The sequence below is a fragment of the Poecilia mexicana genome, unplaced genomic scaffold (genome assembly GCF_051168715.1).
Source record: "Poecilia mexicana isolate PSO_F unplaced genomic scaffold, ASM5116871v1 scaffold_12, whole genome shotgun sequence".
NCBI classification, from domain to species: Eukaryota; Metazoa; Chordata; class Actinopteri; order Cyprinodontiformes; family Poeciliidae; genus Poecilia; species Poecilia mexicana.
Genome location: NW_028263381.1, coordinates 20,056,752 through 20,083,588, shown reverse-complemented (window position 1 = coordinate 20,083,588; position 26,837 = coordinate 20,056,752). Strand labels below are relative to the sequence as shown.

At 40.2% G+C, this 26,837-nt stretch overlaps 1 protein-coding gene across 6 annotated transcripts in view; it reads right to left on the bottom strand.

Annotated features, from left to right (window-relative positions):
• Positions 1-26,837, bottom strand: part of vav2 (vav guanine nucleotide exchange factor 2) — a 200,569-nt gene that overhangs the window by 109,565 nt on the left and 64,167 nt on the right. For all 6 annotated transcript variants that reach the window (XM_014991152.2, XM_088011049.1, XM_088011052.1 and 3 more), the window contains one exon: positions 22,174-22,290. In XM_014991152.2, the coding sequence (XP_014846638.2) occupies positions 22,174-22,290 (117 nt within the window). The remainder of the gene's footprint in view (positions 1-22,173; positions 22,291-26,837) is intronic.

The window sequence follows — 26,837 nt, the reverse complement described above, 5'->3', positions numbered from 1 at the left end:
CAGAAAAGCACCACCCTGTCAGCACAAAGAGCTGTGTGCATGTTGGATGTGTTAACGTGAAAACCATCCGTAACCGTAGCAAGAATTAGTTGCTAATAATATTACCTCTGAATTGCTCTTGAAAGTGACAGGATTTGGAAAGGAAAACTCCCATCATTTTGGGAAATGATGGCATGACTGGACCAAAGTTCATGTTTCCAGTTAAAGCCCCAGCAAAATGTTGTAATATATTTGCATTTGTTGTGACAGGACAGAAAAAGCATTTTACCAAACTGTAAAGTTGGTCAAATTAAATGAATCCCCTTTAGCTAAAACGTGAAGCATCTCCCACCCAAACCAGTGGCTGATTCCAAAGCAAAGGAGCCTGGAAACTAAACCTGGACCTGAGTGTTCATGGATCAACACAGTAGAACCTGTGAACTACAACTAAAGGGCTTTTGTGGGATAATGTGGAATAACGAGCCGTTTTATTTAAGTTGCAGGGCTGTAAAAGTAAGCCGTGTAACGTTTTAATGTCTCCTTTACAACAATCAAGTCTTGAAATATTACAGAGACAAAAGTAGGCTGTTTTAGTGATTTGGTAAATGTGTGAAGAAAAGCTAAAGTTCTGGTTAAGAACGATCACACGGTTCTTCACAGTTCTCAGGAGATGAAGAGATGCCATTAAGAGAAACGGTGAATTCATAATGACTTCAGTTTGAGCTGAATGCAGGGAAGGAAACGTGTGATTCCTCCAGATCTGTACATCTTTCAGACAGGTGATTAGTGCCACTTTGAGTCAAAGACAACGAGCTGGGTGTCATCAGCGTAACGATTACAGAAAATGTCATTAGTACCCAGAAGCTTTACAGGAAAAATAGAGCTGAACCTAAAGCTTAACCCTGAGGGACACCATATCTCACTACAGGAGGAAAGTGTATGCTACTGCAGTAAAATGTTAATTATTCTTTTTACACATCTTTACCATGTGTGCTATTCAGTCAGAGGAGTGCTCAGATTGAATAAAGTACCTTTTCTCCTAAGATGATAATTTATTATGCCATCATTACAGGAAAACCCCAAAGCGCAACTTTACCTCAGCATAACAACACAAACCTCAAAAAATGTAGGCACACAAATTCAAAAAGCAGTGAATGCTGACGATGAGGAGTCGTTCACTGCGAGTGTGGTCTTCATTAAATTGCCAGATCCAGAAATAGATGTAGTAGGAGGAGGAGGTGAACAAAAGGATGGGGGGAGCGAGGCACAGAGCAGTCAATCCCCCCGAGAGAGCCGCTAACAGACAAGGGAGCAACAAAAGGGGACATGGCAGCTCCGGTCAGGTGAGGTCATGGTGAGGACAACAAAGACATCCTGAGGCGTGGGCTGCTTTTTTGAAATCTGGCTTCAAAACTGACTGTGATTTCACTTTTTTTCCATTTATACCCTGAAGCTTCAGAGCCTGTGTATTAAAGGGTCACTTTGTATGATTTGATTTCCACCCTAAGGCTTTTGATACCCCCGTCCCTCCACCCTCCACCCTCCCATACTTATTCTTTCACATTGTTCACAGACCCTATTATATTTTCAGGTTATTTTTTCTTTTGTTTTATTTCATTTAACCTATGATAATTGCCTTGGGGATCATTTATTCTCTCTTCCTTTAGCCCATTTTGCCCCTTTATCTCTATATTTAATATTTTCTTGAAGTTTAATCTTGGTACAATAACATGTAACTTTCAAAAACCAAAAACAGAGAAAAATGTCTGCAAATTTGTCAGAAGAAATAATAGCCTTGACAGCCTACTTTGCAAGATAAAACGTTATAATTGCTTGTTAACACAAATAGCGACTCAACTGTAGTTAAAAGCATCAGAAACGGGGAAAAACAACACAATTTAATTGACTTTGAGCATCGCATGGGTTGTTGGCGCCAGACAAGCTGGTCTGAGTGTTTCAGAAACTGCTGAGATTTTCACACATCGCTCAAATTTACAGAAACTGGTTCAAGAAGGTAAGATATCCAATAAGAGACTGTTGGGTGGTCAGAAATGCCTTTCTCATGCCAACAATCTCTTTTTGCAACCAAGAGAGGCGGCATGCCGTCTTTGGCAGCAGGTAAAACGTTGAAGCAGATGGTCTACAGGAGCACAGGATCACACCGCGTGCCTCCTCAGCCGGTAATGGGAATCTGAGGCTATAATTTTCACAGGTTCAGCAAAAGTGGACAAATTGGACAATAAGGCATCGTAAACACGTTGGAAAATATGATGAGTCTCTGTTTCAGCTGCCAGATTCAGGTGGTTGGGTATTATCTTGGCACATTTGGGTAAATTGGTACCAACAGACCATCATTTAAACGCCACGCCTTCCAGAATATTCCTTCATAGATATGAAGCCAATAACTATGAGGCAACTGCATGGGATTATGCCAATAACCCCTGAAGAATGTGTCCAACGTCTTGACGAATTTAAGCTGAAAACAAGAAATCTGACGTAGTAAAAGCAAGTAGGCGTGTTTTCCAGAGTCATCCCTCATGCATAATCACAATGACTGGTCAGTAGTGCCAAAAATGATGTAAATTAGGCACGTTTTGTTGCCCCTTTTGGGTTTAATTTGAACAAATCAAGTTAAGTTAATCTGTGCTGGTCAGATAATGTGCAAGAATTAAGAAAGGAGATGTGCCCCAAGCCAATCAAGGTAAGGATGGTTGTTTAGAGGGGAAGCCCGTCTGTCGGCCACTGATAAATGCTTCCATATAGCATATCGCCATCAAATCTGCCTTTATCAGGGACTGAGGGCTGCTCAGTCCAGTCATTAGTCATGCAATTTATGGAACAGCTTGCAGGCTAAGCACAGCAATTCCCAAGTGCACCTGCCCAATTCAGGGCAGATTAGTTGAAAATTAAGCAGGTCAGGTTTTATTTTTGGGCCTGATGATTGGTTTCTGCTTCGGTTCACACCCGTCTGATCTTCTGCAGCTCACAAAGCAACGCACAGCCCACCTTGGCATTTCCTTTATTGTTTCTACTGTCGCAGCGTACAATAGATTTAGCCATTTCCTCCCACCAATGCTGCATTGTCAGCAATGCAGAAAGAAAGTGTTGCCCTTATAGAAAGTCTATTTATATGAACCCAAGGTTTACTTTGTTGTAATGAGTCAAGCAATCTTTTCTCTCTCTCTTTTTTTAAGATGCATCGCCATTTTTTCCCCCTGCTATCAGACAGAAGTGTGTTTTCCTTGACAACCTGTTAGTTTCTGCCGGCTCCCGCTTACAAAAGTAAAGATGTTGTCAAGCAGCGGAAGACAAAAGTCAGTCTGCCACCTCCACAACGAACAAACCTCACAAAACAGCCTGCAGCTTTTGTTGATTTTGAATTCATTTGTGTCAAGAACAACCCACCAGAGGCCTTATCTGCAGGAGCGAGGCTGTGGTGAAAAGTCTGAGGTAAAAAAACAAAAACACAAAAAAGGTTTGTGAGAGAGAATGAGACGAGGTTTGTTTTTCAGTTTTTTTTCTTTTTTGCATTGGTGGGGGGAATTTCTGACTCCAAACTGGCATAATGCTGCACACTGAGGACATCCAGCAGAAAACTAATGGTTTCCTGAAAATACTTTCTAAAATCTTTATACCGAGCAAGGCCTACATTTGGAGGTGATTTATTACTTTTAGTTATATGTTGTGATTGGTTTTGAAGGAATCATCAATCAAATCTCACTCTTTGGCTGATGGGGAAAAGAAACAAAAATACGGAATGATGTTAGTGACGAGCCTGCTAAGGAACACACACATAATCAACTGAGAAATTGAAACTGTTTCTAAACGAGGCTTGTACATTTGGAATTTTATTTTTTTCCAAAGCAAATTTTGTCTAAAATTATAGCATTAAAATGATGCGTAAATGGCAATTAACATGCATATTCTTGACTTCCTCCATCACAATGCATTCACCAGCCTCCCTCACCTTTTGTATCTTTGTCACTAAAAACTACATCAGATGTGGGCATTAGAGAGAGTAAAAGTTCATCCAAGTGAAGAAATATGATAGATGGAACTCTTTAAATACGTCCTTCTATGCTTTATAAAGTGTTTTGTAAGCTGCTTTAATACAATGTGGCAAAAATGAAGCCAGCATCCTGCACCCGGATTAACACCCAGCCCCTGGAGGATTGGAAATAAGGAGTGGGCACTCATTATCCAACTGCAGCTTAGGGAGGATGGGGAACTCTATCAAACTCCAGATCATGCAATAGGATCTGACATGCTGTGATAAATTATTGCCCTTTTACAAGAGAAATGGTGGAAGGCTCTTTAAGGTTAACCATTCTCTTGACCAAGAGGGGGTAAAAGCCAGAGGAGAAGCCAGAGGTTATATAAATAGGAACCTTTCCTTCTTGTGCAGGAAGTGTGAGCACAAAAGAAAAAAAAATCCCGTTCAGCTCCTTCAACTCCATGAGTTTTACTCCAAAGGATTGGAAATGAGTTGCTCCACTTCCAGCAGAGCTCGTCCTCATGTACAACACTTTCATATAAGACGGCACAAAGCTAAAAAAAAAACAGTTTGGATGTCAGTTCACTGAGAAACAACGCACAGTTCCTGTTTGCCGGAACATTTGTGTTTCTGTGAGGTGGCCTTATCCAGAAGCCGGACGCTTTAGCTATCTCCCAGTCATACATAAAGAGGCTGCTATTTAGGGTCAGCAGCCTGGGGTAGGAGGAGAGATGAGGAGGTGAAAAGGCCGGGAAGAGGAGGGAAACTGCAAAGTAAATCTGCAGCTAGCTGGAATGCAAGCTGTCTCTTCGTCTTTCCGTCACTTTCACCAAGGACTGTGTCACCGACATCGGCAACACACAGCATGACAGAAATAATCCCAGCAGTCGTTCTTCATCAGCTGATAGCCTCTAACATCACTGCAGCCACTGCTACAGCTGGAACACTGATATGATAAGAGAAGACTCTGACTGATGGGCTTTTTAAATTTAATGATGTCATTTAATGTGAACTAAGATCAACTTTAGTTACAAGGCTTCAGTTCCTTATGCTCTGCTCAATACCTTTCAAAAGGAGGTGTAAAACCTACTGCTTAAATTCTGCAGCTCACTTGCACTCAAGGCAAGAGTTTGTATTCTAGTTCCATTCAGGTCGAGGTAAGTAGTCTTGCACTCGTTTATACCAAAATGTATCTTAATCTATCTTTACTGCATCTAGACGAAGAATTATTCAGTCATTAATAATTACCATTCTCATTCAGGAATGTTTAAATTGCTTTTAGCAGATCAAATAGATAGAGCTTGTCTAAAGCAGTCCACACCAAACTAATACAAGAATGGCTGACATTGATAAGAAGGAAGCTGAAGACCCATCAGCTTGTTTTTTCCACCAACAATGAGCAGGTGGTCAGTTCGTGGATTATATGGCAAGCCCACATGTCATCTAATGGTAATAAAGTCAAATCTGTAACATAATAATGTAACAGTGACACTTTCCTGATCTGTCAAAATTTAATCCCGTAATTGCAAATACTTTTAACAGAGTAGCAATGTAGAGCTGTGCAGAGTTCAGCAACGAAAAGCAAGTTGCAATTCACCCTGCATAAGAATCAAGAGCATCTCCCGCATAGCAGTGTGCACTTCTTGTAAGTCAGAAAGTGTGTCAAGGTCACATTAGAGCTTAGATACACCAGCCGTCTGATGCACAGATCCCCTCATGCATGGAGCATTAAGGGGTCCCAACCTCTGGAACAGTCTCTGTTCTCAACATGCAAGATTATCTTGCTAGAGCTGACGAAAGTCTGTCTCCTTTGGCCTGCAGAGATCTGACTTTGCCATCTCCTCAGATTAAAAATACAAATCATCCTGCAACAAGCAATCTTAAACGAATCCACACAAAACCATCTGAACTCCATTTTTTCACATTTTTCTTGACCAGTCTCTGTGCAGTAACATTACATTTCTGCATTTTGATATAAAATTGCTTAGAAGTGTGTTGCTGTGTGATACAAATGAAAATGTTCATCTGAGCAGAACAACAGCTTGATACGAGCTACTGAGTTTCCAAAGGCCACATGGGTGTGCACAGAAAAAGCTAATGAAAAGTAAAAAGAAAATTCTAGCTACTGTCACATTAAACAATAAAGTGAGAGAAACAAAAAGTTTGAAAAGCTCTTTACTTTGAGGTTAATTGCAGAACGTTGTTTTGTATTTTAGCTAACCGTGCCAGTATGTCAAGATTTGCTTGCAAATTTTGCCTCATTTCTCCTCCAGTCAAGAAAAAAATTATAATTCCATTCTTCCACGTATCAAATATTTTCGAAGTTAGAAATAAAAAAGCTGTAAGTACAATAATAAGCAAGCAGCTTCCAGTAAAGCTAACACAACCCATCCTCGTTTTAAATCCCTTAGCAATTCAGATTCCAATTTATATAAAGACAGACACTTCCTCGTCCATCTGCCAGTTCACTTTGGGGAAGAAAATTAAGCAGCTATTACTGCAACAAAACCACAATTTGTATATATATGGAGAAATATGGCAGTAAAAGTAATAAACAGTAATTCTAGTGATGTTCAGTTTTTTTATTCAACCCTGCAGTAATCCTTTTCCCCACATTTCTGAATTGAAAGGAAAATGTTTGTTGAAATAAGCATCCAGAGTGATGTCGGCATGGAAACACAAGCACATTCGAACTCAACGTGTTGCTAATGTAGCTAATGACAACACTCTGTTCTCCTCCTTTTCAAATTTTAATGGATGTGACACAGAAGATTATAAAACATGCAATGACTGTCTGATCGTTTATACGTCAGCATTTTAAACTAATAAGAATCGTAATAGAAACAACGTTTCAACGTAGAGTTTCTGGAAGACATGTTTCAGCAGAACCTGAGTTCGTTTATTCCTCTTTTCTTCGATGATGCCGTTACATAAAGCAGCACATTGTGTCCAACGGGACGCTCAGTTACTGCGCCCATAAGCTCACTATACAGCAACACTAGCCGGCTTACACAGCATAAAAAGCTCTATCCAGGTCATTCACACACTGGCACACATACACACCCCGGGCTAACGACATGATGTTCTCTCCAGCTGACTCACATGAGTGAAGTCGTGTCAAGAAAGATAAGTCACAGAGTGAAAGGATGAATTCCCGCTAGCGTGTAAATGTGTGCATAAGTGAACATACTGTATGAACGCTGCTACATTAAATCATGCAACCTAATGTGTGTTCAGCATGTCTGTGTGTGTTTCTTCTGTTAGTGAGGAAACGAAGAGTGAGACAGGTCCCCCTTGCCTCCTGCTTTTGCCATGTGAACACCCAGAGAGCGAGCGCGCTGCCAGGACGTCCACCGTGAGTAAAAAAGGAAACAAGCGCTGAGACTTTCTTGCACGAGAGCAATTTTCCATTTCTGGGAGCGAGCCCCAGAACAAGCTAAAAGGGAAGAGAAAAAAAAGCAAGCGCGAAGAAAATGTTTCAATCGCATTTGAACATCCCCCCAGCAGGACACAGAACAAGCTCAGAAATGCTGTGTGACAACAAGGGAGTCAAACTATGAGAGAGGAAAAGCCTGTGGCAGAGACTTTCCTCTGTCATCACAAAAAAGTTTTAAGGTTCGACGGCAAGCGATTCAGGACGAACTTGTGAAATCATCTCTAATAAATATGGACCAGAGGATAATTTATACCACTCAGACCTATAAAATAAACAAATAGTTTACACTCAATATTCAAATAAAGCAAATTCAGTATTCAAACGAGACTGTTACTGTCAGAGTGTCTCTCAGTTTTATTCCTTTTAGCGATCATCTGCAACACTCCCCGGTGAATGCGGTCCAGTGTAACTGCATGCGGCGCTGTGAGCGCACACACAACGAGCGCTCTGTTCTGCTCAGGATGGAAAACCGCTGTAGCGGGAAGTCTGACTCTGCCAGCCAGATAAAGTCTGCAGTGTGTGTTTAGCATGTGGGTCTGAGTGACCTGGCCTTCTAACAACTTTAGAGTAGTGTGGGCAGTAAATAATTGCACTGTATGTTGGCCTTTAAAGTTGTGCACAGCTTGGCACCTTTAGCTGCAAAAAGCAAATCACGCTGTGTGAAAACCTCGACCCAAAGTGGTTCTGTTTCCCACGAAAATGAGAGAATATAAACGGAAAAGGCCAAGAGCTGCGTTCATAAAGGTTTCAGCAGCGAATCGAAGTCGTCTGTGTTGGCATAATTGAATTTCAGTGATGCATTTGATGTTTTTGACCCGAGCTTACTGACTGAGACATAGGTTGTGCTAATTTGGTTAGGAACTGGCTTGACAGATCAGGACTACTAGTTGTTATTTTACAATAATTAATCTAAATGAACAAGAACAACATAAGGCATGGCTCAAAGCACTGTTTTATGACCTCTTTTGTTCCAACTCTTTGTTTTCAGATTCTGGAGTTCTTACACTGTTCTTCTGTAGCAGAGAAGACTGAAGTTTTCTCTGCTACAGAAGATAAAAAGAACACGTACACATTTATTTCTCGCTGTCTGAAGTTAAACTGGGCCAAACATTTCCTGCTTCATATCAGTTAGTCACAGAAATTGTTTCTATATGCCAGAAAACGTAGCAAGAAATTTTTTTTTTGTAACTTTCTACGAATTTAAAAGGCTAAAATGTTAAAAATATTGCAAAATAAAGGATTTTCTGTAAAAACAGCACAAAGAAAAAATGAGTATCACACCAGCTGTGATAGGCCCTCTGCACTGCCTTACTTAGTGATTCAACAGGTGTACCTAATAAAGTGGCCAGAAGGTTAGAATATTAACTGACCAAAGGACAGAAACACAAGAAGATCATTAAGAAAGTGTTAGTGAAACGGTTGGCATGGTTGCAGCTCGGTGTGGAACCGCCCGAGTCTGTAACTGAGGGGATTATTGATTTGTGCCATTCAGGGCCGACAGCAGCCCAGTCCGGCTATTAGCTCGCCGTCCTGCCAGCCAGTGTCAGCATCGACACCACACTCCTTCATCACAAAGGGCACTAAGTGCCCAGAAGAGTGAACACACTTCAGCCTCAAAGGAAATGATAGGAATGTCACTCAGCATTCTCATCTCCTGTTTTTCAACGTTCTCCCTAATTCAGGTCAGATTCTCTTTAAATTTTCACTTTTCTGCAGCGTTATCTCACCTGTCAAACAACTTGACCTCTGTCTGGCGGTGTTTTTTTTTATTTTATTTTTTTTATTTTTTTAGTCCGAGTCTGCTTTTGCTAAATCTGTGAGCCCCTGTTCCTTGCATGTCCTCTCACTTCATCGCGCTGTCCGTCCGGTTTAACCTTACTTACTCAGATTTCTTGCTGCACCTCAGAGAAGCCATGAGCCTAAAACCGAGGAAGGTACAGACAGGCAGTCATGTCTTGTTGAACAAATGCTTAACATTCAATCTTTTCACACAAATATAGAACCATTAGAAAAACAAAACACAAAAGTAAAAGAGTTCACACTGGTGCACAACGTCTGTGACAGTGAAAAAAGATGATATTTGAAATATTTTGCCTGAAAGAATCTAAACCGCAAGAGGCTTTTAAGTTTAATTTCATCCTCTCCTTTCAATGAGCCTTCAGTCCACTCTGTCCACCTTTCACCGTTCTCTCCGGAGTGCATTCTCTGGCAGGGGGCGGCCGTATTAGTTTACTACCAGGCCGGCGTCCTGCCTGACTTTGTTACGTCCAGCAGGTACAGTCAGTCTTGCTGCTGGTAACTGAAGCCTGGGCAGATGGAGCCCAGCATGGGGCTGACCAGGCACAGGCAGGGAGATCCTCAAGTAGCTTCATGTCATGTGTAGAAAACCTAGTGGCTTTTTTTTTTTTTTTTTTTGGAGGTTGAATTCAATTGGTGAACATTTGTGATACGACTGGTGAAATGTTTGAAGGTGGGAGTAAATGTGGATGATTCCCCTCCCTTGTTGTTCCCCAAAAGCTAAAGAAATAGAGCTTTAGCTGTTGGGGAATATTTGGAGACAAAAGTAGCACCATTAATCACATTTATTAAACAAATGGTTAATATGAGAATTATCACTGTTAGTCAGCTGAGAGCAGAACATAAATGTCTAATAAAATTTACAATAAGGACTTAGGAAGCAGCGTTACTTGGGATTATTATTAGAACTGCAAAAGAATATATTGTATTATTTCATCAGCAGTAGAAATAATACTTTTTATAACATTTATTTTGCACACACTGTGATTTTATATCAAAACAACACCAAATACTTTAAACAATAAACTTAAAACCACCTTAATATACAGCAAAATGATCAGTTTCTCTGATTTAACTTTTTTTACGTATATGTTTGAGTTTGAACTACAAAAAATGCCTCTGAAATTCCAAGCAAAATTTTTGAAAGATCAAAATAAAAGAGATGCAGGGTTTTCAGACTTCAAATAACATAAACAAAACACTTTCATATTCATTTAGAAACAACAATAAATCAGGGAGAGTTCATAAGATCAATATTTGGTGGAATAACCAGGAGGTTTCCAATGGGGTTCAGTGCAGAGGGCTCTTCATTTTTTTCCAGAGCGGCATAAAGATTGAGCAATAAATACACTTTTCCATAACAGCTTGCAGGTTCCCTTTTAGTAAGAGTCGAAATATTGCTGGTATTCCAAAAACGTGGAGGGAACTTTTCCCCTGGCCGACATGCAGGATTTACAACACGAGCAGCTTTTCATCGCTGCTACCTGTTCCAATGCACCTGCCGTGAAATAAATGAACGAAAGCACTGAGGAGGGAATCGGTTTAGTGGCCACTGCAGGGGACGCTCATAACACCCGGCAAGCTGCCCAATCCCACACAATAAGAGCCCTGTCTGGCAGTTTTTATTACCCGTATCAAATTACAGCGTGCTACACCACAACTATGGAAAAATTGTAAATAAAAAAAAAAGAAAAAACATTCTTAGAACGACTAAAAACGGGGCCAAAAGAAAAGAGTGAGAATCAACCCGAACCTGGTGAGGAGAAAATGAGCTGAGGGTGGAGGCCGTCTCGACCAAGTGATGAAATTCAGCAGGAGAGGCAAACGGAGGGAAGGATGTGGATTAATGGAGGCCATAAAAAATGAGTAAACTAAAACATCTCACCATTATCAGTCTGTTGCCATCGCACTCAACATTAGTCCCTACAGCTTTCCTTAACACATGCGGTGAGTAATGAGAGACCGTGTCATCTATTCAGACTAATTTCCATTTTACAGCCCTTTGATAAGAGGAACCGGAGAGGACTGGCTCCAGCCGAGACTTTATGGCCTCAGCGTGTGTGTGTGTGTGTGTGTGTGTGTGTGTGTGTGTGTGTGTGTGTGTGTGTGTGTGTGTGTGTGTGTGTGTGTGTGTCACAGTGATGTGCTCGCATTGATGAACTGAACCGTACAAAAAGCAATGACAAATTTAATGGCCCCCACAGACAGTGCTGTCAATGTTCCGATTGAGTGAAGTGGTTATTTCCCCTTCCACGCATATGCATATCTGACACAGTAATTTTCAAGTCAGAGCAAGTGATAATACAGCATTTATGTGCTTGACTGAACCTTTTGTACTGATATGGAAAGATGCTCTTGAGTGACTCTAATAAGGCAAATGGCATGCGGATGATTTTGTGCTTTTATCTCGCCGATGTACAATTCAAAACCTGTTGTGGGAATTATTTTGTATCCAAGAAGATCCAGCCAGGGAATATTTACTTTGTTTACAGGTGAGCACAGTTTTCAGAAAGTGAATCTGCAAAAACTTTCACAAAGTTGGCATCTGAAGTCTTAAAGAAAGTATACATAGGTAAACATTTCTTCTTTTTCAAAACCTTGGTAGGATTGTTTTAGTGGTAATCTGGTTCTTGCTCACAGACAGAGAACGGATGCTCAAATCCTTTCAGTATCGAGGTGGGCTCTCTCTGAATCGGCATTTTGGAGGTTTTCAGTGTCAAAAATGTTGGTGTTCCCAGAGCTGAGTAGCAGAGTAGGTGTGAAGTAGGACTTAGTTCAAGCAATGTGGTTGTCTGTCCAAACGTATTACCAAATCATGATGGGAAAAGACATTTTTTTAGGTCAGTTTTGTGCTTCCCAGCACCGAGAGGATTGCTGTTTTGTGCTGCTACCAAGGAGGAAAATGTCCCTGAATCCAGCTTTTCAGACCAGGATCTTGATCTCTCACGAGGCGAGAAGTGTCCCCAGCAAATATGATTTATGTAATTCTAGTGTCGCACACAACGACTTGATGCGAGTGAAGCAGGGATCTGCAGCTCTGCCCTCTCAGACTTGCAGCCAATCCTTAATGACTGGCTGCAGTTCTGACAGTGAACACACGCTCCATTTACACAGCAGGCATCGACTGGCCGCCAGAGATCCTCACCCTGTCTGCACCTGCTCATACCGCAAGTCCAGCTACTACAAACGTTGACAAATACCTTTGTTACAGAAATTAATCTCATCCATATTTGATACTGGCAAAGCAAATTAATGATCAGAAAATGTGTGAGCTGTTTTATAATTTTCTCCTAAGAGATGCACAATAAGGATGACGGTTATTGATATTAGTAGTAGTATTTTCACTGAACCCCACTGAAAACCTCATGATTATTCCACCAAATATTGATTTCCGAGTTAAAACATTAATATTGTTGTTTCTAAACGAATATAAACTTGTTTCCTTTGCATTATTTGAGGTCTGAAAACACTGTATCATCTTTGTTATTTTGACCATTTCTCATTTTCTGACAATAAATACCAAATTTCTGCTTGGAATTTCGAAGACATGTTGTCAGTAGTTCATAGAATAAAAGAGTAATGTTCATTTTCTTCAAACATATACCTATAAAAAGTAAAATCAAAGAAACTGATCATTTTAAGTGGTCTGTTAATTTTCTCCAAAGCTGTATGTTGTTGCTAAAAACTAATGGAAATGAAAAAAATAGGACCTGCGTTCTCCCTGCCGTCACCGGCTTGATTGATTGTCGTGTTTTTCATCCAGCATTTACAGCATTATGAAAAAAAATGGGAAATAAACATCCAACTGAGTGCAGATATGTTTGTATTACATAACACAACATTTCCGCTTATTTGAGCACAATTTATGACCGTAGTATGCTCGCATCTCAGCATTCCCCATGAGAACTGCTTATACAGTGAACAGTAAAAAAAAAAAAGATAATACATTCTTATATTTTATTCTTTTCACACCACAGTGAATCCTGGGAGGTTTTACCTGCCTATCACCGCCCCAACCACTGTAGGACTTCAGGATCATAAACTGGGGGAGGGGAAATAATGAGCTGCTTCCAAGGAATCCACAGACTCTTGGCTCAGCGGGGGCTCTTCCCATTTATCCCCTGACATTAGTCCCGCTACGCTTCGAATACGCCACCCAGACGAACGGGGGACTCCCTCCTGTGACCGACGCCTCCCAAACCAAAGGCAGGAGCCTCTTGTGATCGCGCCTCAGCAGCCTTTTTAGGGCCATCAGTACCAACGCAGCAGAGAGGCGACACTTCAGAGGCCAAATCTGTTTGTCTCGCTCTTTGTGTTTCTCTAGCAACTGAATGCAAGACTCGCTTCAACCGAGAAGGAGAGAGAAGAGGCCAGAATGCTGCGCGACAGATTCAGAGTTAAAAGGCCAGTAAACAGTTTGTTATGAACGTCATTATTTTCTTTTTCTTTTATGCCCTCTTGGTGGATTTAATCGATTCTGCTGGCCGAGAGAAAACAGCAGCTCAATAAAATGAGAAGATGAGAATTAAATAAAGACACAATGTCACCTGCTGTTAACAAGGTCATGACGAATCAGGTCACAATGACCTGGGAATGAAGAAAAACGCTGGAAGTGACCTTTCATTGTGATGTTTAACAGAAGGAAAGCAGGTATTTAGATATAAAATCAGTATTGTCATGTTTACAGATGTGATGTTTATCGTTGCCAGAAAATGCTGAGTCAGTTTTTTCTGGAAAGAAAACGTCCAACATACAGTCATGTCCAAACTTTTTAACCAAACAGTCAACTTAAAGGATATTTTTTCAAGTAAAAACGTAAAGGTGATTTTTATTTTTATTTTATTTGTACTTGCTCAACAGTATTTTGCAGCATTTTGTTCAAGCAAACAACGTAGTGAGATTATTGAATAAAATAAAGGATCAATATTTTCTTGTGGATCCAAAACATTGAAATGAAAAAGAAATCAAAAATTGTTTAGGTTAACTCATTTTAATTTACCTCGTCCAAATAAAACAGTAAAATCTACTCTTAATAGCAATATTAATTCAATTATATTTTCTTTGAAGGAACTTTAGAATGAAAGTTGCTGGTTGTTTTTTTCTTTTGTTCTATTTACCAAGAAACTAAATAAACAGAAAAGTATGGATAACAAAAGACCAATGTATTGTGTGGTACTTCACATTTTCCATTTTTAGAAAAATTACCCATCCATCTTCCTATTAACTCTGACACAAAAGCATCCTCTCAGCTGTTGCAACCATATTTCAGTGATGAGAGTCAGTCAACTGGCCTAGACCAGCCATCACTTCCCCACAAATTATAACTCCCCAAGCTCAAACTTGAAGTGTGAACACTTTAGACTTTTGGACTCATGAACTCTTTCCCCAGACAGCAGCCCACTCCTGCCCTGCAGTCACCCGTTTCCATGGCTATCAGGGTAACGAGCTGCTGCAGCCGAAGCGTTGTGTGGGCGATCGGAGGGGGTCTAAAAATACAGGTGGGGAGCGCTCCCATTTATTATTCATGTCAAGAGAAATATCATCAGCGCTGTGCCGCTTTGGAATGAATTATTGATTGTGTCTTGGAAGCTTTATGTAAAAACTTGCAGATGGGGGCGGTCCTGACGGGCGGTTAAGTAAAGATCAGGGGCAAGGGAATAGAAATGACAGCCACAGAGAGAGTGGGAGAGCCAGGGAGCGAGTGTCCGGAGTCGAGGAGTTAAATTCTCACCTTAGGGTGAAGAACCTGTTGGGGAGCTGAGCCATACTGGAGGAGAGTAGATTATTTCATTGCAATACTTTCTTCTAGTGTCAGAAAATGGTCAAATGAGAGCTAACATGGTATTTACTGACATATATATGTAAACACATCTCACAATGAATCTCAAAACACTTAACCCCCCCACACACACACACACACACAAGGCCATGTGACCATCCACTTAAAAACCCACTCAAGTACCGACAATAAAGGCCTGCTGCTCAGGACGTGGTCGCTAATGGAAGGGGACGGATTCATCTGAAATGCTGACCCCAGCTGGTTGACCTCTGAACCTTCCCCCTCCATCACTTACAGCAAACTCCGAGGATTTTATAGCAACACCTCCAGGCTCTGCATACACCATCAATGTTTTCCAGAGAGACTTCTGTAGGTTACAGTTCATATTACTTAAAAAAAAAGTCAGTATTTCATGAAGCAGAAGACTGAAAAAGCAAATATCCAGATGAATTAATCTGTGCTTAAAAAAGCACATTTTTGGGAAAGTTTCAATATTTCTTCTGAGTAAATTCCTGTAAATAGTGAAGTTGACCTTTCAAAATAAAACTTGTTCTAAAATAGCATGAATGCATCATAGTTATTGTTATGCAGTTTCTGCAGTGAACTAAACCACTAATGAGAAGACAATAGTTTACATTTAAAAATAAAACCAACAGATAATTTTCAAAATAAAAGCCTTTATGTTCCATACAAAAAATTATTGCAAATTTATGTTTCATAACACTAATGGTATAAAACCAGGCATTAAAAATGCATAATTTTACCTTGCAAAAATAATATATAAGTAAAGGAACTCTGAAACAAAATGTAAAACATTTAAAACAGGAATGAAAGAGAGATTATCTTGGATTTCAAAATAATATTGACAGATTATAGCAAACAAGGATTTTTGAATCAACTAAATGAAACCTAAAGATGTTTTTACAAATAAAAGCCTAGATTTTTGATACATTATTTCATATGTAGGGTCCATATTGCTTCAGAAGTGATTCTAACAAACAAAACGCACAAATATTTATCAAAATTAAAGTTAGGCTAAAACCAGAAACGAAACATTTATTATCGTTTGGGATCAATAAAAAGACAATATTTTTAATGTTTATATTTTAATAAGAACGTGTCTGCTGTGACCTTTCTGTGGCATGCAACAATTCTTGAAAATGAAACAAGGACAACAAAAAGGTCTGAACGTTCAACACTCTGTAAACTGAAGCTCTTAACAGTAAAATAATAATAATAATAAAATAAAAAAGAACCACAAGGCCGTGCCGAGGGGTGTGCAGCTGGAGGCTAAAACATGCAGGCACGCTCCAGATGTTTGAGCACTGGGCGTGGAGACTAAAGAGTCGTCTATTTTCAGCCGCAGAGCGCAGAAAAGGAAATGAAAAGGAGCAGAGTTCAGCCTGCACGGGTTCTGGGGCAGCCAGAGAGGGTAATCAAACACCGCCGTCCAACGGCAATCACGTCGCCTCGACACAATAGTGGCTCGCCTGCCCGCTAGCTCTGTCTTATCACAACACTCTCTCGCAGTGAGAGAGGTGCGAGATGAATGAGCGGGAAGTGGAGGACAGTGAGGAACGGGAGGAGATGGATGGGGAAATGGAGAGAAAGAGAAAAGCGGCAGAAATAGGAGCGCCTGGTACAAAATGAAATCTGGGGGTTGGTGTTGTTGTTTCAACTGAGCTTCCTTCATGTTGTAACACACCGGCTGTTTGGTGGTGCGTTTTGAGTATTTGACCACAGAATCACGCGAGATAAGCTCTGATGCAGGTCAAATTAGTGGAACAGTGCAAATGGTTGGGAATCTCATGCAAATACTTCCGATGTACATCTCTAGGGACACGATTAAGCCAACATTTTGTAGAAAGTACACCTTTATTTGTGCAAATCCTTAACTGAAACTCCTGTGCCCTTGATGAGCATTCATGCTTTTATAACTTTTTTGACGCTACAACCATAAACTTTCTTTGAAATGTCCCTCTCTGTGGCACATTGCTTCATCTGAGTAAACCTTTTTTCATCCCGTGTGAGCCTGCGTGCCTCTGCTTGCCAGTCATTTTGCTGCTGCTACACCTGAATTTCCCCACTGAGAGACAATAAAGGTTATTTCTATTCTACTCAGTGCTGCTCTTGTTAATGCTCTGCTTGCCCAGACTGTTAGTTGAGGTGGATGGATGAATGGATGAATTAAATAAAGCGCGTCGGTACCGCTACTCTGTGTTACTATGGGGATGGTTGGTTCAGAGTGATGTGGTTGGATCTTCAGTCACATTGGGTATTTTACATGTTTACTAATTTGGTGACTTTTGAAGGCAATTTGTTAAACTAAATTTTACACAGAGGTATCAGAGTTAAGAAGGGTGGACACATACAGACATAAACTATGTATTTTTCCTCTTCCCATCCATTATTATGCTCTACTCTGTTGGTCCAAAACCTAAAATTTCCAGTAAATGCATTTGTTGTATTATTAAAAAATGTAAATGCCTCTGCAAGGTTTGTATGAAGCAAAATCTTTAGCTAAAGAGTCAGCCACAGATCGTCTGTTTTCATGTTGAATTTCCATTCCAACGCAGCGCACAAATAAAATCAATTCACCTTGACGCTGCGCCGTGGAGTCAGTAAGCATCACCTTGACGGCTCGGACTCGTCACGAGTCAGTCGAGTCTCTGAGGGCGTTCTGGTGAGACATTCAATTCAAACAAACGACGCAACTTCCTTTAATGAAGACTGCAAATCTGTCAGAGAGCTTCCTTCCTTCGCCGCTCGCAGACAGAAAATTACCAAACTGTTGATAGATGGTTAACAGGTGCAGGATAATTATGCTAATCATGGCAACAGCCAAATAAACTGATTGCCATGTTCATTTAAATGACAGCAATGTTCCTTTGGTGGCTAATTAAAATAGGTTGGAAGACAGGAAACGAGGCGGATGGGTTTGGAGAAGAGAGAGAGGAGGTGTTTAAATAAAAGCCTTCTCTGGGGCCTCGGTAATAAGCTGTATTTCATTGGTTTAATGATGTCATAATGAATTTCTAATGATGGGGGATGGGGTAAGGTGAGCGGTGAAACAGGCACCAAACTGTAGATGTTACATCTGCAAAAAGAGTGCTAACAAGGGAGCTCGAGTTCATGCTAATGCAAAGTAATGAAAATAAAAATTAGTAGAGGACATCGAGCAGGTTACGTGCTCCATCTGGTTTAGTACTAGCCCAACGGGAAGGCGAAAGGGAGGGCTTGAAGGCGCAATTACTTTTTATCAGCAACGCGCCTTGACAGGTTTGGTCTCCCTTTCCTGGTGACCTGGGAAAAGGCGTCATTACAGGAACTGGAGGCCAGCAGGGCTGACTTCTGGGTCGGTGTAAAGGAGTGAAAGGTGAATACAGGCCCGATTAATGTTTATAGAAGCAGTAAAGAAAAAAAAAGTAGCCTTATCAGCCACTTCTTTGGTTACTTTCACACTCACAGCTGCTTTATTTTGGCACTTTACTTTAATCAATGCATAAGACGAACTCTTCTTTAAAAAGTGATTTGCTCTTTAACTGTACCAACACCACCAGACCAGGAGTAGCAAATCTGAGAAAGATGTAGAGAATTTGAAACAAATCTGTGAAAAGCAAGTATATCATCTCTCCTCATGTCCAAAGAAAACTACAAACAGTTTCGTCAGAATTCACACACAGCGATGTTTTTCAACCATGGGACCAGAGTTAGAGTTAAAACAGAGGGTATTAGGAAAAGTTATCTTTTTTTAAAAACAGCTCAAATGTTTCTAGGTATCATTCAAAGGCTGTATCATATAATAATTAAAAATGTAGTCGATTTTTGTTTTTATTTCGGTAGTGGTTTTGTGTACAACAGAAACAGACCTTTTTAAAAAATATATAGTTTTGCTACGTCCAATGAAAAAAAAACAAACAGGTGCTAAAACACGAATCTGTTCGTAACATAAATGTTGTGCAAGAGCTAATTTTTTAATTTAAACCAGAACAGTGACAGAGTGCGCGTCACAGACTTTACACAGTTTTGTTGAGACACCGTTAAACCACGTTTAGTACCTAAAGGTTTCTCACATCTGCTCCATTTACATCAACACAGGAAGAAGCAAAACTCTCAGAAGGATCTATGGATTGGATTAACTATTACTGCTATCAATGACAATCTGATAAAAGCTTAATCAATGGGAACCTAAAACGTCATCTGAAATCTCAATGGACCTGTTATGATTACATTTAAATTGACACTAGAAGAAAATTTTTCATTAGGTTTCCTACAAAACACAACACTCTGTTTGCGAGCCATTTTTGCACCTATTGATGAGAATATACAGTATATTCTTTATTTCTTGTTGATGTTTGTATCCACAGAGTGGAAAAAAAAAACATGCCGAGATCTGCAGGAAAGAAAGACCTACCTTTATTATCTGTTTCTGAGAAATTCTGACTATTTAAATGTATGCTACATCACAGGGATCTACTCTGTTCAATATATTGTAATGTGATGTTTGGCCTTAATGGAAAATCAATGGTGAGACAAGCCCGCCACTGCTGAGACCATACTAAAGCAATTTCTAAATTGACATATGGAGGACCGGTGTGATTGATTCTGACTGCTGTTGGATTTTAATACCATTCACTGCGAGCTCATTGACTGTCAGACGTCGTCTTGTGGTTTATCTACAAACTGCCAAGTGAGTCCTCGTCTCCTTTTTCTTCTCTCTCATCGTTTTTCTGCTCCTTATTCGTCTCAGTGCATGCTCCAGAGAGCTGATAAGTTTGGATTACAGCAGATATGTTTGATAAATGAGCAGAAGACTTTCCACAAATAACAGAAGCCAGCAGTTTGTTCATACTTCACCCTCCTTGTTTTAATAGAAACACATGCTCATTCGGATGAAGCGGCGCATTATTAACGTTCCCAACTGCATCAGCTGTCATCATGAATTTAATGACATCATGCCATTACTAACAGCGTACAAGCTCAGAGAGGCTCTCACCTCTTACACCAACCAGCCTTCTGTGTGGAGCTACACACAACTTGGAAAGGGATTAGAAAGAGCAGTGAAGCACTCTGTCTTTAGCTGGAGCCAACAGGAAATGCTGATCCTGGATTAAAGAACAGTCTCTTTATTTGCCCATTTTTTCAGACATATGACAGAAATGAGACCATGAGTTAATTTAAGTGTTTGACCTGCTGTGTGCTTTAGCTTTCATAGCCTTTTCAGGCCTGACGCCACTGGGAGAGACTCAAGGAAACATGGAGAGAACATGCAGCAGCATGTTCAGCAGGAAGAACAGAAAACCTCTGCTTCACCATCCATCCATCCATCCATCCATCCATCCATCCATCCATCCATCCATCCATCCATCCATCATGTTCAGCAGGAAGAACAGAAAACCTCTGCTTCACCATCCATCCATCCATCATCATGCCATCCATCCATCCATCCATCCATCCATCCATCCATCCATCCATCCATCCATCCATCCATCAGATAGATATGATCAACCCTTACATCCAGTAATCCGTCCATGACTCAGTATTAAATGAAATTATATCTGCTCTACAACAGGTGAGGAACTATCAGGATCTATCCAGAGCCGTTTACTGGACCTGAAGTGCTCTAGATTGTTCCAGCTCGTGTTAGATGGGCCCATTTTACCAAAGTCCTCACTGCTGGAAACCTTCATGAACAAAGTGGCTCCATTTCATGACATCAAATGACAAAATGCAAATACATTAATAAGTTTATTTGCAGCAGAGTATTGAGCAGCTAACTGACCATCAAAAGAGTCCAAATCAGCCTTCATTCCCACGTTAAAGACAGAACTTTGTGGGCAGTTGCAACACGATCACACATTTAATTAAGTACAAAAGTTAACTTTATTGCCCCACAAAAACTCCCAATAAAGTTGATGAGATTTACAACACACTGTAGATGTAGGTAGCTGAGTATACAACAATACATTTGATTCAAACTTAAAGCTAGCAGAGCTACATCAGGGTTGTTTGGTTTGTTTTACCACATCCAGAGAGCATTCACACATTTGTGTCATTAAATCACGTTTTTTTAAACCATCCTTCATGATCCACATTTGAACCTGTCCCTGGAATATTCTGGATCGCTGTAGAAAGCTCCAAAAATCACTCATTTTTCCTTACATGGTAATGTATTAATAAAACTAGCATAGTCATCACATTATGTTTCAAAACAAAAATCTCTGAATGCTAATAGTTTAAGGAAGACTGAGCCCTACTTTTCCCCTGCTGAGAGGTAAATGTGAACATTTTTCAAGCAGCATGCAGGTCAATGATAATTAAGCACCCAGCAATCATCAGCAATTACTCTGTAATATGTTTACATGAATGCAGCTGGGAACAAAACTGCAAAGCCAAGTGGAAACAAAACCCTTTCCATCTTTAATGTGACAAATATCCTCCACATTTCAACCTAATGATGTAAAAAAAAGCATATTTAATTACCTACATTCAGAAACATTTCTTATTTTTACATGTTCTTTTCTCTTTCCCTGTCTCCTTTCCTTTCAGAAACCATCTTCTTGACTGAATAAAAATACTTTTTCATCTAGATCTGCCAGGGTATGGATCATTTTAAGCCTCTTAATGGCTTTTGGATCCTTTTTTGTAAAACTAGGAGGTGAAGTATAAACAAGATATATTTTTATGCCTCTTTTGTTTGCTTTTTAGTTGAAACTCACAGGATTACATAACTTAAAAAGTTGAAAAAGCCTTGGAATGAGTTTGCACGGTGTCATTTTTGTGTTTTTCCCCCCCTCCTTTTCATGAGTATAGGTCTAAACAACTGCCATCCAGTGACATGGAATAAGATTTCTGACCTTTAGGTGTTACATTAAATGCTCATCCAAGCTCTCAGCGCCACACCGGGGGTCAACGAAACAGACAGATTTAGGTCTGAACTACCTTTAAATTAATGCGAAGCACAAAGGGATGCTGATCTGCACTTTAGATGAACTCACACATCCCTGTACTTCTCTATGCACACATGTCCAACACATAAGGAAAGTCCAAACAGCAGCAATAACCGTAAGCTTCTCAGAAGCTTATATTACTTATTGAAGTCAATTTTTTAACTGGAAACAAGCAGCCAACTTTCTGGAAAACATCAACCAGGAAGCGTTTTTATTTCTTTCTTTTTTTTAAACTTACCTTGCCGAAGTCTCTGACGTCAAAAAGATCAAACGGGTCAAAAAGTTCGCTGTTCCTCAAGCCGAACTTGTCGTGGCACACTTTTAGGAATGTCCGGATATTCTTCAGGCACAGGAACTACAGAAAGAGAAAATAAGAAGCAAAACTGACATAAGTGCCTGAGCGCCATCAGATAATTAACGGTACGATGAAAAGATTAAATATTTCATGCCTGTGCTGCACCAGCACGATTGATCTGGAAGAATATTTAGAAACATGTTCTACAGGTCCGGTTAGGGTTGACCAGCATCGCCGCAGCACTGCTGGGTTTAGATTTTCAAATGAAGTGACTTTGTAGTTGACCTGCTCCTCTTCCTAGGAACTTTAAAACTGCGAACCTAATCCTCACAGCCACAGAGGATCATGTCGTCTGATGTCTTATCACCACACACAGCATCCTGAGATATGTCCTCTAGATGGAATGAGACCTCTAACTAAAAGCTGAAAAACAACCTGTCAATCAACAGCAGAAACTACCTTCAGCTCCAAGCAAGGGGAGTCCTGTCAATCATTAAAACATAGTGAGATATTAAGGAAAAGAAAAAGCACACTGCTTAAGATCTGAACATACTGGACTGAGAAATATACAGCTGCTAAGATCAGCCGTTAACTATAATATTTACTTTGCAAGTAATTTCTTTGTTGATTGGGCCATATGTTTGAAACAATTATCCCGTTTTCAAGGTTTTTATTCAGTGATATATGCACTCTGCCAAGATCTCCAAGGCTTTAAAAAAAGAAAACAGGTATACAGGATCACAAATAGTAAGTAAATAAGAAAAATATACACTTTTTTTGCCATACTGGGAAAAAAGAGAGATTTCTACCTCTTTCCATTTTAAGTTGCAAGAGTCTGTAATCAAAGTGTCTGATTGGTGTTTAAACCCAGGAAATGACTGAAGAACCAATCACAGATCCAAGATAAACGCTGGCTAAAGATGGATGACCTGTCCAGCTTCTAAAGTAAAACATTTTTATAGGAATTGTTAGTGTTTCAAATGAATATTTCAGTTCATTAAACACAACTATTCCTGTTTTTTCTCTACTAATTAAATTAATATCAACACATTTAAGATGATGTCACTGCACTAAAATTATTTTTGGGTCTGCAGGACTAATCCTCTGTGTTTATGACCTGCTGAGGCAATACAAATACCTGAATCTACACAGAAAAACACAATCTTTGGCAATCTGATGAGCTGACCCGGTCAATTTAACAGACTGAACGAATTCAGTGTAGCACAAAATATGCCTTTTCATCACTGGCAACAAAACCAAAGCATGTGTGAAGCATGTGTCGAGGCGGACAATCTTTGTAGGGGTTACAGCCGTCGACGCTTCTCCGGTCTAAATATCGATGCCTAAAATATTCCATCAGTCAGCCAAACCTTGAAGGCAGGGGCTCAGACCGATTACAGCGGCGTTGCAGTGTGATTTATAATCAAACCTGGTCTCTGATCCTTCTGTATGTGAAGAATGCATTACCTAGCAAGCAAATTCACACACCGCCCTGATTTGCTCTTTCAGTCCTGTGTGCGATATGAGCTGACGAGCAGGGAGAGGACGGCACTCACACAAGAGTTGAGGCAACGAGTCTATATGGAGCGAAATGCTTGATTGGCTCATATCTGCTGAAGGCCTCGGCCACATATTTCTTTGTAATGGCTGTTACGTAAGACCAGCAGCCTTCCGAGTCACATCTGAAGCAGGGCTGATGTTAGACAGCAATCAGGGCAGCAACGATGGCACCAGAAGGTGCAGGAGGAGTTTTAGACTGCAAATCTTTCCCTCACCAGCTGCATACGGTGGCCTTTAAGACTTTCATAAAAGCTTGTTTATCAGAAAAAAATCAACTCACAAAAAAAACACACATCTTCAATAGAAAAGGATGAGTTGAGTAAGTTTCTTTTTCTTATATTAAAGTTCCCAGTGAGTAACTGGAATTGATTCATGTTATTAGAACCAGGTGAAAATCTCATAAAAATGGTTACAACCCTGATCATCTCCTTCATAAGAGGGTTATAAAACATCAGAGGCTTCTTCAGATACGCTGCACTACAGACTGCTACAGGAGGTCCTTCCTGCGCACAGACATCAGCATGTACAACAAATCTTTTGGTAATATGAGTTATAATAAGATTTAGTTTCCCTCTGGGATTACTAAAGTATTTCTACTGATATAAAAATAATCCTACTTTTTGTTTTACTTCTTTGTTACTTTAAGTGTGAAGTTCCTGTTGAGTTAAGCTGCAACATCTGACCATCAACGTCAAATGTAGCATCATTTCTTTCGAGTCATTCCTGCATGAAAATCAGAATCGCTGTTAAATTATATGAGAAGCAGCAAAAACCTGCAATGAGACTTTTTAAGGTGGGATGTAGTACAGGTTTTAGCGACTTAGATTTGTTTCTCTACATGCAATACATCAGGTTTGATATTCACTACCATCTACTTTTAGCTCAAGGTTATCAGAATCTCAAACCAGTCCACTTCTTGTAAGAACCGCTCTCCACTGAACTCTGCAGATGTCTGAGGAGACAAAGTGTTTATTTTCCCGCAGCTGACTTTGTGAGGTAATATCCACCTCAGACTGATGTTCTAATTAGCTTTCAAAAAGCAAAATCCATCTTGTTGCTGCTACAGTTATTCCTGGTCTGCTTGGTATTTCATGATATTTCCGTGAGCCTCTCCGGGCCACACCTGAGAGGCTCGCCGAGTCATTCTCATTCATACGAGCGCGCCGGCTCAGTCTCAGTGTCACGGGTGCGAACCCCATAAGAGAGCCACACAGACTAGGAAAAAGAACTGCGATTGGCCGCCTCGCCAAAGTGACATTTGCAGTTCAGCGGCGGAGGTTATCATGCCTGCAGATCCACTTGTGCTGAGGGGGGAGGAGAAAAAGAAAAGAGCTTATTTTCCCAGCCCTGATATGAAAAGGTAACATTTGCTGGAGTGGTCTGCAGGCGAGCGAGCGAGAGAGAGCGAGAGAGAGAGAGAGAGAGAGAGAGAGAGAGAGAGAGAGAGAGAGAGGTTCACTGCAGATACGGATCAGGACAGGAAAGATGTGTCTGACATTCTAATGTATGTTTGGTAATTCTAAAGCATAGGTGGGGTTAGAATGAAAATACTACGATTCAAGCAGCAAATAAATAACATTAAAAAAAAGAGACGTTTTCATGTAGTGCACTAAGGGCGAGTGCACCTGGGAGTGAACTGTATGTGATCATCTCCTCAGGCTGCGGCTGCCTTCAGCATAACCAATCTGGTATAACGTCACACTTACTGAGTCACAGAGGCTGCATTTAACAAAGGAAGGTTTGGTTTCAAATATGGCAGATTTCAGATGATAAATGTGGGATTTTCTTGCTTTTATTTTATTTGGAGCTTATAAAAGAGCAGGTCTATTTTTCAGGGTTTGTTTTTCCTGCTGTCAGCTTTATGACATTTAATTTCCCCAGTTTTAGGTGGTAAATTACTTTTGGAAAAACAGCAAATACAATTATGTTTACCGGTGCTTTGAGGTACTTTTAGGATGTAAAATGCCCTGGAATAAGTTTTTCCTGCCTAAGAGGAAATAAATGTAACTCAACCTCAATGTAAGACTTTCTCCTCTAAGTGATTTATCCAACTGACTCAACAAGTTTGTTGTTATTTAACCCGATAACCGTGTCCCTCAACACACTTCCATGAAAGCAAACGGGTCAATAAGGACACCAGTGTCCTCATGACAAGACATTTCGTTTGTTTTCAATCAGTAATCACTATTATTGGGCATCAAAGATGGTGTAAAATCTGCAGAATATTTACACTGAACCATAAAGAAAAACATAAAAAACTAAACCATGACTTCAGCTTGGCTGCTGAAGGCAACCTAGTCAAGTAAGCTTAAAACACAAAGTGGGTAACTCTATAAAAAGCAAGAGTTTTTGTCACTCGTTGCTCTGTTCCAAGTAAACACAATGCCAGGATGGAAAGACGACATCAATAACCTTTAAAAGAAATTTTTCACGAGTATCCTGGACAAGAGGAACAAATCTGGGATACACTGAGAAAACCATCAACTTCTTTGTATTCCAGAATCAAATATACACCATCTGTCTAAAACAAGCAAATCACTGACGTCACCTAAAGAAGTAATTATCACAACGCATCAATCTGGAAAGGGTTAGAAGGCCATTTATAAACTCAGAAAGATCACTGACAAGTGGAAAACATTTACCACAGCGGAGAATCTTTCCAAATAAATTCAACCAAGGTCAGGCATGCAATGTTCAGAGAAATGATTCAAAACTCTACAGAGAAATAATAACAACTAGTCCTTGTGTGGAAGAGTTGGGAGGCGGACGCCTCGTCTCTCAACTAAAACTGCAGCATGGTTTAGGTTTGTAAAGTTGTAAACATCAAACCACAGGACTACAGGATCAATGTACTTTGGCTAGATGAGCCAGAATGTTCTAATTACTGCAAAACACCACAAACACATGAACACTGCCAAGCACGGTGGTGGAGGGGTAGTAATTGGGGCTTGTTTTCAGCCACATGACGAGCCCAGCATGAAGTCTTTGAGTTGTCCACAAATTCCTCAGTATTGTAAATATTCTAGAAAGAAATTTTAAAGTCACTT